The sequence below is a fragment of the Mytilus californianus genome, unplaced genomic scaffold (assembly GCF_021869535.1).
Source record: "Mytilus californianus isolate M0D057914Y unplaced genomic scaffold, xbMytCali1.0.p SCAF_3, whole genome shotgun sequence".
NCBI classification, from domain to species: domain Eukaryota; kingdom Metazoa; phylum Mollusca; class Bivalvia; order Mytilida; family Mytilidae; genus Mytilus; species Mytilus californianus.
This window is the reverse complement of record NW_026262679.1, coordinates 12,705,473-12,719,580: the sequence shown is the minus strand read 5'-3', so window position 1 is coordinate 12,719,580 and position 14,108 is coordinate 12,705,473. Positions and strand designations below refer to the sequence as shown.

Below are 14,108 nucleotides of genomic sequence, written 5' to 3'. Positions count from 1 at the left end.
TGTTTTAACTTCAAAATCTGTTCAAAAAGAACGGAAATACCCTTACGTTTCCGATTTCGGTTCTGTTGTTCGGAATTTTAGTTGTGACGTTATTTATATTATGACGTCATATTCAATGTAAACAAAGAAACGCTATCAGGTAACGTTTTTTCATATCAAGTCATTCAAGGAATTATTAAAAATGGAATTGGTATTGCGTTCCTTCCTATATTTTACTAGACTGATAAATATATATTTTACTCAAAGACTCATGCAAACGAGACCGGAAAAAGGAAGTAGATTTCTGCGCAAATGCGGGAAAATAAAAAAAGTCTGAAAATAAAAAAGTTAACGATTTTGAGTTCATTAGTACAATGAAAATTTCGGGAAATTTTCCCGATTTTTTTTTTTTTTTTTTTTTTTTTTATTGATTTTTCTACCGTAATAGGGGACTTCGTCCCCTTACTACTAATTTCTGGCTATGACCTAAATTCAATGGATAGGCGGAGTAACAGTCTGTTTACTATATAAAAAGATTTGATTGGACAATGGATATCATATTGTTTCCAGTCAGGCACCTAAAGGATATACAGAAGAAAGAGTAGTTAGTTAAATGTGAACCAATTTTGAACACTAATTAATAATAATACAATTTTTACAGTAAAGCAAGATTTGATGGTTTGATTGTTTTTATTTGATATCATGCCAAGAAATTGCCTCCGTTGAAATTTTGCAAACATCCCATAGAGCAAATTACATGGATGATTAATTTTGACCATTTGGTATATGGCTGTGTTTTAAGTGAGACGTACACGCGGGTCATAAATTAATTTATTGAATGAAATCAAATCTTTAACTACTAATGGATGCCGTGGGAGGTCGACCGGAATTTTTAGCGAGGATTTCTTGGCATGTTTCAAACAGAACTCAAACAGTACTTTTAGAAAACATGTCATCTTCAAAAATACCAGTCACATCGGGTGTCACACAGGGTACTAGGGCCTATACTTTTCCTTATTTACATAAATGACCTTCCAGAATACATCTAACATAGCAAAATCAGACTCTTCGCAGATGACAGTATAATTTACAGACAAATTAAATCTCAAAATGACTGCCTCAAGCTTCAAGATCTAGAAGCTGCCATACAATGGGAGCAAGACTGGCTCATGTCTTTCAACCCAGACAAATGCTACATCATGAACATAACAACCAAAAGAAATCCCATCCACTTTTACTACAACATGTATGGACACATCTTAGAATCAGTAAAACATGCCGCTAAAGCAAATAAATCTTTATGTTTTATCAGAAGAAATCTCAAAGTCCAGTCACAAAAAATTAAAGAAAGAGCATACCAAACACTTATATAAGACCCAAATTAGAATACTGTTGTACTGTATGGGACCCATACACAAATGAAAACATAAGATCATTAGAAAAAGTACAGAGACGAGCGGCAAGGTATGCATGTAACAGACATCACAACACCAGCAGTGTGTCTGAGATGCTAGACACCATGAAATGGCAATCACAAGAACGCCGACTAAGAACAAGGCTAATAATGTTCCACAAAAATTATAAATGAAAAGATTGCCATACCTTCTCAAAATTTATTACAGCAGAGTCAGTCCAATACAAGATCCACCAATAAAGATGCCTACCGAAAAATCCAATGTAACAAAGACAGCTACAAATTTTCTTTCTTTTGTCAAACCATTAAAGACTGGAACAAATTATCCTCCGACATAACCAAAAACACCACTACAGAAACCTTCAAGGGTGCACTCACTCACGATGCTCCTTGATACCTATCCACAACTGAAGTAAACAGGCAATCATGTTTTTTTTTATCTTAAATTAAAAAATTAAATAAAGAATAGAATTAAATATTAGAAAAAATTAAATAAAAAAGAAAAATTGTAAAAATTGATAATATAACAGATATATAAAAATAACAAAAATTTGGAAAACAAAATTTGTTAATCTATGTTTAACAGTACTTAATAAATTATAAATTTGGAAACATTTGTACCAGGCATGCGCCGGAAAGTAAACATCAGTATGTTGATGGTTTTCTGAAACTGAAGAAGAAGAAGAAGAAGATGTTTAACCCATCCACATTTTGCATGTGAATTTCCCAAGTCAGGAATCTGTAATTCAGTAGTTGTAGTTTGTTGCAGTATATCATATATGTAGTATTTGTAGTTTGTTGCAGTATATCATATTTGTTTTTCGTTTATTGTTTTGTACATAAATCAGGCCGTTAATGAATTTTCTCGTTTGCATTGTTTCACATTTGTCATTTCGGGGTCTTTTATAGCTTACTGTGCGATAACTGAGTTTTGCTCATTGTTGATGGCCGTACGGCGACCTATAGTTGTTAACTTCTACGCCATTTTGTCTCTGGCGGAGAGGTATCTTATTGGCAATCAGACCACATATTCTTATAATTACACTACCTATTTATTCATTGTTAATTTGTTATCGTCATGAAAATTTGCCTTTAAGCGTTAAGCAATCAATTAATCTATATGTCAAGGTCTTTTACACCTTTTGAACTTCATTCTTGTTTTTTTTTGTACCAGAATCAGATGCGGGCCCAGATTCAAAAGGGGCACCGACAAGACAACGCTAGGAATGACACTTGTAAAAGGTTTATGCATTAATCATATATATGCTCCATAAGGGAACCCTTGCCGCAGCCCCCTAAATCCCCTCTGAGAATGTTTGGAAGGTTTCTTTTAAGATACTAACACAATTTTCAAAGAACATGTGTTTATTTGAATTTATTGTTATTCTTTAAACCTAACAAATGTCTTTTTAGTCTCCACTATGCTTTCTCCAAGATTGCTGTCAAGATAATATGCATGACACGTAAAGCTGCCTTTTGGTCAAATTGTGTAGGAATATGCTCTTAAGTGAATTGGGATAAGGAAATGTAAACCAGTAATGTGACATGACAAATTAAATCGATACAGTGGAATTTTACAGGAAAGCAGTATTCATGTGATAGACGTTATTGTACAACACTGGAATTTTACCTTTTTTTTTGTTTCAAACATTTTTTAGTCAATACAATTCACTTAGTTTTCAATAGCTTGCTAGTTTTTAACATTTGTCTTACTCAGTGATAACGTTTACTCTGCGTTTGTCATACAGTCAGTTTCAACATTTATTTGCTGCTCAGCCATCTACGACAGAGAGGGAGATACTGCAGTATATTTGGGCACCAATGGATAGTAATATGTATGCTGATTTTACCACTTATGGAACTGAGGGAAGAGGGGGGGGGGGGGGGTCAAACATGCATTTCCTTTTAAGCACTGTTTAAATGTTTAAATAAGTAACAATTGTGATGTAAATTTTATCATGTGATTATATCATTTAGCATTGGTCGTTTTACAAAGATGTCTTTTGGTTTTTCTATGTCGTTTGGTTGCTATCTCGTTGATTTATACCCCATGTCTCCTGTTATTCGTATGACTGTTTATATTGTTTATTGATTGATTGATTGATTGTAGGTTGCCTAACGCCCAATGACAATTGTTTATATTGTTTGCACCATTGTTGGGATATTGATATAAGAATGATTTTTTGACTTTTTATACATAATCTTTAAATTACGCTTAACCCAGTGTTTATTTGCTTTATGGGATGGAATTTACACTTATATTTGAAATCCTAAATGCCTGTGTAAGTTTTTGCTGTTTTCGCAAAAATCACCCCGTCACACGTTTGTTTGTGCATACAGAGTGATTTTCTCGGTTGTGATTTATTGGTACACCCAATACCAAAACCAAGGACAACCTGAAAAATTCAACACGTTTGGAGAACAATAAAATAGCAATAATCACCCAAACCTTGTATGTCGACATCGTTTACTTTAAATATTTGTTATAATGAAAGTTTTTTAAAGTTAGATTGATATTTCCACAATGGTCTTTCTTTTATCAGAAAATCATCTGTTCTATAACGGTTAGCTGGACTTTATTCTGGTCGTAAAACCTATGCTAAAGAGTACATGTAGTCTGTTTGTCTATATCCTTCATCCAGGTCGACCAATTTTACAGAACCTTTCTATCGAATTTATTAATAGGTTATCAAATATATATGAGCTTTTTTACTAGGTATGCTGCTGATGCACAACAGCACATGATACGCTTTGTAGCTATGCAATCCTTTTTTCTGCATTCTTTGCCTTTTTCTTCTTTTTATCTTTTATACATATACGTTAACGGGACAACGGCTCAATAATCTACCCAGATATTTATAAGAGCAACATATAAGAGAGGCGTTAGATACCAAAGGGATATTCAAACTCATAAGTGGAAGACAAAATGACAACGCCATGTCAAAAAACGAAAAACGACCAACCGTCTACAAAACACAACATAGAAGACAAAAGACTGAGCATCACGAACCCCACTAAAACAGGAGTTTTCTCAGGCGCTAAGGAATAGTAAACATATTCTGCACCAAATGTGGCACCCGTCATGTTGCTCATATAATTACAAATTCGGTGATAAGTCTAATTCGGTGATGTCACACTTCAGAAAAAGAGGACGGGATTGTGGTTACAACAATTGGAACATATCCGTCGTCATACGTTATAGAAAATTTCAAGGGATGACTTTAACTTCACCACTTTGAACCCTTGGTTTAATAGCTACCTTGTAAGCAGCCCTCCTCCATCACGGAAATCTTGATAAAAAATGCAAGCTCTTGAATATAGTATCAACTGGGTGGATATATACTACATATGCAGGCTTTGCTGAATATAATCAATAAACAGGTGTTTATAGAATACATTTGTGTATCAAGCTCTAAATCGCTCATAACATAAAAGGGTTGTGAAACTATACCCCAATATCGAAAAGGGTCTTTTTATGGTACGATGTTTCATTTCGTCTACTCGTCAGATCGTCCGGAGTTATAACGATTTCTTATAAACTTACTTAAGGTTACTTTTGTTATTTGTACTTTTTGACCATTTTCATGTTGCCTGTGCATAGTTATGACTCAGTAAAAAAAGTCAATTCTGTCTAAAGCTTGATAAATGTACGAATATCAGGAATACGAATGTTGGCGGTTTGTTTGTCGTTGCAGGGTTGTTAGAAATGATTTTTTTAACTTATTCTAAAATGTATGTTTACAATCCCAGTAGTCAGCACTCATGTGTTGACATCCAACATCATTGATTCTGTCATTTTCTGTAAATTTTCTGCTTATAAAAAATATTGAATTACTACTACTATTTGAAACACTAAGGTTTTCTACCCGAGACGTAAATGACCTTAGTCGTATTTGGCAATTCGTAATTTTTAGAATTTGGGTTTTAAATGATATTCAGTTTCGTTTTTGATTTGGCCTTCCTATACTAGTTTGGTTCAATGTTAAGTACTATATTATAAAGCAGAAACGTGTGTCTGACCAACCAAATTATAAGCCTAGTATCTTTGGTGAGTTTTTATTGACCTTCATGATGAATTTAAGTATTTTATTTGAATATGTCGATCGCTATATACTATTTTTCTCGAAACTGTATACTAGTATTCCAAATCAATATCGATAAAAATTACAGCTTTATATTTTGAAAACGCTCGCTTCTATAGGTTGAGCAGACATCAAAAAATAGTTATGTTCACACTTTTTGAAATGATTTTCGAGGATCTTGCGCTCCTGAAACAACTGTCTATATATGTAACACATGAACCAAAGTAACTTCTTAGATGAAATGTAAATTTATGCATTTAAGATCAAATAATTTAATTAAATTGATACACAAAACGACTCAAAAGTCCAAATTTCCTGGGCTACAGCGAGGATTCTTGTTATCCCAATGTATTCTGAAAAAGAAGACAAAAATCATTAGTTCATTGTAAAATCAATTACTATAATAGTACTTGTATATTGCTTATATATGAATCCCGGCCAGGGAAGATCTTACATTGTTGGGCTGTTGTTTAGACGAATTATATATACAGAATGTATTTTCAGCCTTGTATCACCATCACTGCTGGTGATCCGTTGGATAAAATCTGTTGTAGAGTCGTCACTGGTTCAGACGTGCTTATATTATCGTATCGAGGAATGTTAAAGTTTACTGTAAAAATATTATTGTGATAAAATAATACCTTCTTGTACTTTAAAATACAAATATATTAAAACATTGTTCTTAAATTCTTTTTGATGTATGGTGGACTCTGAGTGAAAATGTCCCATCGTAGAATTAAACGTGTTATCATATTTAAAGACCTTTTTCAAGTTTCCAACTGTTTTCTATTAATTTCATTTGTTTTTTTTCCAAAATGACAGTGTTCGCATATTATTCAAGAATCCTGACTTGCGTGTTTTTAATTATTATAAAGTGAAAACTAGAAGATTTCTCTATAGGCATTGATATAGTGTAAATCATAGTATAGTACATACAGTCAGTCATTAAGACATATTGAAATACTATTTACGTCTCTACCCTCTATTCGTTAGTATTAAAAAAAACATAGAAATATTTAAAAATTGTGAAACATTGCTTGCAACTTACCAAAGATGTACCACGACATTCTGGAGGTATATTAAATATAGATCTATCTTTTATACCGACAGTGAGATTCTCAAACGATCCACTTCTATATACTCGATCTGTAAATACGACCATATAGACATGTGATTGCAATTAACAAGTTTCTTCATTTGTACTGTATTAAGAATATTTTAAATTGTTGTCCTAACATTTTTCTTCCGACTGTTCCAAGTATTTGTAATTGATACACCATTGAAAAGCTTCAATTCATTATAAAGACTATTTAACTTATTCTTTGATAAAATGTATTTCGTTTTTTATTGTTATTTCATGATAAAAGAGCATACTGTATGGATCCTTAAAATGTACCTACCCTTGTTAGCACTACTACCAAAACTGCTGTAGGATACAGGTACACATCCAGTGGCATAGTTAGCATAAACCGTCGTACCATCTTGTTGATATGTATACTGTGTAATTTGTAATTGGTTAAGTCCTAGGTACACAGGAGAACTTTTCTGTGCATTAGCTATAGAAAAAACAAGTTAATAGTACAAAGAACGTGTCGATTTAAAAAAAAATCATTTCACGCCGAAGATGGAGCATAACAGTAAACTGCCATCATCATAAACTACACTAGAACACACCCGTGATTTCGCGGGTACATGACTGAATTAAAGTATATATGCCTTATTTTCAGCCTGGATTTTTAATATTCGTATTGTCATCTGATAAAGTCATGCAGATTGGAAGGTGTACAGTTTTCTCTACATTCAAAATCTTTCTGTTTGAACCCGTCCCGGCTTGTTTTCTTACCACAATAAACTTACTATAAACAAAATTTAAATTTTTTAACTAATTAACCAAATTGATAGTGGTATTGAGGTGGAAGAAAAAAGACTTGCTAAATAGTGTACTATAGTGTAACATAGATATAAAATAACTACTGGAAGAATTCCAGGTTCTCCTGATAGAGGAGTGATTTACAGAAGGTAACAAGAAACTTCATGTTGACATATACTATTGGTATCGGTATCGGATTCGACCCGGAACTTGTTAATTATTGGTATCATCTTCAATAACTTTAAATCCATCCAAAAGAGCTGGAGTTATATTTTAAAGGTGTACGACTTTTTGACGGAACGAAATAACGAATACAAAAGTTAAAAGCACTGATGATGAAGTCATCTCAATTCCATGGATTTGAAATGAAATCAGTTTAAGAACCGTCGTCAAGCATGCAGTTTAGTTATCTTTTTCGGTTGAGGGTTTTAACATTGCAGAATTTGTATAACCAGTTTGTATATACTTTATTATAAATGAAATCATTCATAACATGAAAGTGCAATCATTCCTCAATTAGTACTTGAAGACAATTCGTTGTATAAACACCTGTATATTGTTGAAGATCGTAAGTTTCCTCTAAGAATCATTTTCTTTTTGTGTCGTTATGTTGCTGTCTCATTGAGGTATAGAAAGTTTAGTAGCATACAATTGCAACATCTGAATCGATCGTACAAATGTACACCAGTTTGGTCCTGTTATGGATAACTCAATAGTGAGTCTTCAAGACAGATTTAAGCATTCACAATACACAAATTTAAACAAAACTTTACTATGTTAAACTTGATGCTTATTGTTTTCTAGTCATTAGGAATCCTTGAGAGATATCGGATCCTCCAATGTATGTCTCCTTTTTCTTTTTTTTTTTTTTTTTTATTAAAATTGACTTTAAGATATCTAGAAACATATCTTCCTTGTGTATTTTTACATTGACCTATCAAGGGAGATGAGATCAATTGGAGTCGGGATCCCTCTTTGGTCAAAAATCGAAAAACAAATTACTTGATAATGGGCGAAAACAAGTATAAAAAGGCTAACGGGGCAACATCTATAAGCCCTACAGACACGCCCTTTAAGTGAATATACTTCTGTGTATATGATTATAATACAGGTTGAAACTTAACACAAACTGATGTATCAGTATATTTAATAAAACCACAAACTGATGTATCAGTATATTTAATAAAACCACAAACTGATGTATCAGTATATTTAATAAAACCACAAACTGATGTATCAGTATATTTAATAAAACCACAAACTGATGTATCAGTATATTTAATAAAACCACAAAATGATGTATCAGTATATTAAATAAAACTTCATTTCAAATATATATAATTGCATACTTACCGGGTGTACACGTGACATTTGAAAAGGATTTCATAATTCTTGTGACATTACATTTACCATCGACAACTTCATAAAGGACATTCTGAAAACCAAGAAATAACAGTATACCAAACTGATATTATCCTTTCACTTTAACCAAGGATTTGTATAGTCTTACTCCTTACTTTAACACTGTTAAATAGTGACTACAGAAAACTAAGGTGTAGTTCATTCTGGAATGAGTTATATTTTCTGTCGACAATCTATGCATATCTATTCCTCCATAATGTTATCTCACCCTATTCGGTTTTTGCATTTCTTCAACGTTTATTCAAGAATTTCGAGTATCGTTTGTGGAAGAAAATCGTATCAGGTGAATCAATTTGGTACTAGAAGTAATAAAAATGAGATCATAAAAATGCTTTTATGACAATCATTAGAATTAACTATAGCGTGCTGAAATTGGTGGGATATTGTTATGAATGATAGATGGCTAAATCAGTTGTAGCTAGTTTTCATGTTCTTATATTTCTAACTATATTTCCTCTGTTTGAAATTGTATATTTCTACTTATTATAACATGACGCTAAAACCCTTTAAAATATCGGTTATGGACATCCACATTTAGATTAGACTAATGGAAAACTTCGACATCCCATACCTGATGCATTACAACACACTGCTTGCAAATTTATGCTGCTGCTGTTTTATTTATTTTTTGTTTGACATATTCACACTACACATTGAAAACGACTTACAAATAATTATACACTTAAGATGCTAACAAAACCAATAAAAAAATCGCAAATGATACACTACTGTTTAAAAAAAGTGGAACATATATACATAACCCTATCAAAGTGAATAGGGTTTGGATAATCAAACCCGATATTTATTTTTTTTTACGGAGATAACTCTTTTACACATACAGAGATATAGTCGGCCAATGATCTGAAGTTGCCAGTATAGCCTCCGTTAGCAATGTAAGTTCCTGAAGATGCATACCGCCTCAATGGTGTATCCCAGCTTAGTTTCAACATAGCCTACAATACATAAATACATGACATTCTTTTATTTTGCCTTTTAGAATATACTCAAGTTCACGCAGTTAACATTATAAAAACACTTTAGTAAGATATAAACTACATATGTATGTTAACTCAAAGTATAAACAGTCAAATAATGGCTGACAGCAATCGGAATCTTAGAACTCCAAAAGGATGAGACCAGGGGTCGACAGGTGAATGTGTCATGCTATGCATTCTTCAATCGACATATTAATCTAAACATCATATAAAAGCCAGGAGCACGGCGCAACCGGGCGGTGATAATATCAGATGTACAATAAAGGCCAGGATGACATATATGGCAGATTTACAATCCTATTATATTAGTAAGTTGCGATTTGACTTCATATTTTCTTTTTATACCATCGTTATATAGACACCAACATTCAAGTCAGCGGAATGAGGCTTAATGATCTACTGAGTAGGATCAAGAGATGATGCTTCGATATGAGGAACCCCCGCTTATCTAGTTTTACACATAGGGGGAAATGATTTAGGAGACATTAAGACAGGAGTGTTACGTAATAGACTAGAAAATTATGGGAATAAAGTTTCAGAACTTTTACTGAATTCCACATTGGTATGGTCTCAAATTTTGCCAAGACTAACCTGGCGTTACTCCGCTGATAAAGAAGCAATGGATAGAGCCAGGCAGAGGATAAACAGCTCGCTAGCTAATCACAGTTATATCATTCGCCAAGGGGGACATTACATACGATACCCCGATATATCTCCCAATTCCATATTTATATGTCAAGATGGTGTACATTTGACTGATATTGGTAATTACATTTTTCTAAACACAATTCAAGGCGCTTTAGAGGCCTTTCTTGTCTACTCACCACATACTTTCCCGAATGTAAATCATGAAAAAATTGTATGATATTCATTTGAATTCAGTGGATAGTTAGTTTTAAATATATATAGCTCTTCTATATCTTTTTTATTGTATTTGGCACACAGCTTCTACGCAGCTCTATCCGCTCTAAATGGCGGTTGACCCGTCAGTCATTTATGACTGCCTTGGTCAATTTGGCACATTTCGCTGCGTTTCCTTTAAATATGCGTCATTTTGCGTCATATTTCATTCAGCATCCGAAACATTTGACATTGGGGATCTCTGAATCACAGGACCCACCACACAAACATTTATGAATCTCTGTATCCCAGGGTTCATTTAATTGGATGCTTCATTTGTTTTAGATATTTAGTTATCTAGTTAGTTATCTAGTTATCTTTTGGTAGTTTGCTAATTTGAAAGGTGACTACGTTCATTTAATCATCTATTTACTATATATAAAATTGAGAATGAAAATAGGGAATGTGTCAAAGAGACAACAACCCGACCAAAGAGCAGAAAACAGCCCAAGGCCACCGATGGGTCTTCAACACAGCGAGAAAATTCCGCACCTGGAGGCGGGTTTCAGCTGGCCCCTTAACAAAAATGTGTACTAGTTCACTGAAAATGGACGTCACACTAAACTCCGAAACATATAAATGAACTAAAATTAAAAAAAAACATTCAAGACTAACAAAGGCCAGAGGCTCCTGACTTGCGACAGGCGCAAAAATTCGGCGGGGTTAAACATGTTTTGTGAGATCTCAACCCTCCCCCTATACCTCTAGCCAATGTAGAATAAACAAACACACAGCAAAACGCACAGTAAAACTCAGTTTAGAAGAAGTCCGAGTCCAATGTCAGAATAGGTAACATAAGAAACTAAGCAAAATGACAATGATACATAAATTAACAAAGGACTACCAGCAGTTACTGACATGCCAGCTCCAGACTTCAATTAAACTGATTGAAAGATTATGTCGTCATCATATCTATATCCCTTCTGAATAAGTCTGTTTAAAGGTTTGGTTAGCTTTTGAGGTGAATGACGACATTTTTGTGCTTTGTATAGAATATTACCATAAAAGATTGGATGTGAAATACCTGAACGCATAAGATGTCTGCATGTTGATTTATATTTATGAATGGTGTCCTTGTACCGATGATAAAATTTAGTAAATGTTTTGACTAGTTTGTGATATCGAAAACCCGGGTGCAATAATTTTTTCAGTAATACAGAGATTTCTTTCGTTAAAATCAAACACGTTGTTACATACACGAGCGAATCGAATAAGTTGAGATATATAAACACCATAAGATGGTGACAAGAGAACATCGCCATCTAAAAAAGGATAGATAACAATAGGAAATGGAAAAATCATATCTTTTATCGTAAATTTTGGCATTAAGCTTCCCGTTAAAGATATAGATATCAAGATCCATGAAAGGGCAGTGTTCATTGTTAGTATTACCTTTATTTAAAGTGGGTTCAGCAGGATAAATCTCTTTAGTGTACATACTGAAGTCGTCATTATTGAGAGCCAAAATATCATCCAAATATCTAAAAGTGTTATTAAATTTTTGTATCAGATGTTGTTTCGATGGGTCTTTGCTTATTTTAGTCATAAATTGTAAGTCATAACAGTACACAAACAGGTCCGCAATGAGTGGTGCACAGTTAGTCCCCATTGGAATTCCGATAACTTGACGATATACGGAATCTCCATAGCAAACAAAAATGTTCTCTAGTAAAAATTCAAGTGCAGTTATCGTATCAAAGCAGGTCCAAATGACATAGCTCTTTTGTTTGTTGTTACTAAAAAATAACCTAAAAGAGTTTGAATATATATCTTAACTGTTTACATAGTTATATGTGGTTATATTATTTATTTACAGGTTGATTGTCCAAGATGGGTCGCAAATATTGATGTGATATGTAGAGACAGACAATTTTCATTGAGATATTATGAATTACGTGTACTTGTTATCTGAATAAAAATTGCACTTGACTTTTGCAAGTGGCTACTCCCATATGAGAGTTTTGTATTATATTGATAAATGTTTTATGTTCGGTTGAGTCTACGAATCAGAACATAAAGATTACAAATAACATATCGATATTAATATTTCAACTGAAGCTTTATCATTCTCGAGTAAAAAATATGTATTTTTAGTGATTATATATTAATAGATTTTGATCATTGTATGAATCATAAATATGAAACTGTCCGAGTTTTTATCATCTGTGTTCACTTCACTCATACATTATCTTACCTTAGAGACAGTTGGAATCGTCTTTCCAGCACTCTTTGTAGCGGTAGTAACTAACTCATCAGCTTCCCATTCTGAAGGAAAGCAGCATTGTTCTGACAAAAGTATAAGAGAAAACAAAACGGCCAGAGAAAACATTGTGTAGCGGTAGATGCCAAATGTGGAACTGTTGTTGGAATCCTTATCAGAAAAATAAATCCTCTTGACCACAGATAGGTCAGGTCATTGTGTCTTATCATTAGATACTTATAAGTTATACAGAATGTAGTAACGTTATTAAATGTGGAAAGGTCGATTAATATAAATCATTTACAAGTCGTTTAGATAGATATAAGAAGATGTGGTAAGAGTGCCAATGAGACAACTCTCCATCCAAGTCAAAATTTATAAAAGTAAACCATAATAGGTCAAAGTACGGTCTTCAACACGGAGCCTTGGCTCACACCGAACAGCAAGCTATAAAGGGCTCCAAAAAATTACTAGTGTAAAACCATTCAAACGGGAAAACCAACGGTTTAATCTATAAAAAACGAGAAACAAGAAACACTTTTGAACCACATCAACAAAAGACAACTACTGAATATCAGATTCCTGCATGAAACAATTCTCTGTAAGTGATGGAATTGATTACTGTTGTTGTTTTTGGGTCATTGTGGTAATAAACTGCTTGAAAAAGTATGATTATTTCATTACTGTAAAATGTAGAAAAAAAATCTTACGTATACAAAAAAATCTTCTTTGTCTTTCTAAAATAGCGTTTATGGTACCTTACATCCATTGTACATGAATGCGTTTACGTTGTATACTCCCTTTCTCGCAGATAGTTTTGTTTATTCTTATATTTTCATTGAGCTTCATCCCAATGAAATCGGAAAGAAGCTAGTGCGACCCTATTTTCTCTTGTTCTGTAATAAGGAGAATATCTTGTCATGAAATATTTATAGTTTTATGATTTTTTTCCCATATAAATGTCGTTGGCAGCAAAATAGACGGAGGTTACCGTACCAACCGTAGTACGAACTGGGAGCCGTCATTGAACTTTTGAAAATAATAGATTTATACACGTTTGTTTTATGAATCATAATCAAAAGTATTTGGAGGATATTTTGCTGAAACTTGGTATTATTTTCACGTGGATATTTTTCGTATTTATTGCAAACAATATTGTGTGTACTCGGTTATGCTTTTAAGCAACCGTTGCACAGTCGGAAATCTAGTGACAAAATATTACCTCCCCTGTAAACACTGAAAACTT

General features: G+C 33.2%; 1 protein-coding gene across 1 annotated transcript; it reads right to left on the bottom strand.

Annotated features, from left to right (window-relative positions):
• Window positions 1-5,433: 5,433 nt before the first annotated feature.
• On the bottom strand, window positions 5,434-13,028 carry LOC127732993 (uncharacterized). The gene is made up of 6 exons (XM_052242251.1): window positions 12,857-13,028; window positions 9,607-9,720; window positions 8,699-8,780; window positions 6,876-7,031; window positions 6,524-6,621; window positions 5,434-5,828 (listed from the first exon to the last, which is right to left on the bottom strand). The coding sequence occupies exons 1-6, from the start codon at window positions 12,989-12,991 to the stop codon at window positions 5,814-5,816; spliced, it is 600 nt and encodes a 199-aa protein (XP_052098211.1). The 5' UTR covers window positions 12,992-13,028; the 3' UTR covers window positions 5,434-5,813.
• Between the last annotated feature and the right edge of the window lie 1,080 nt (window positions 13,029-14,108).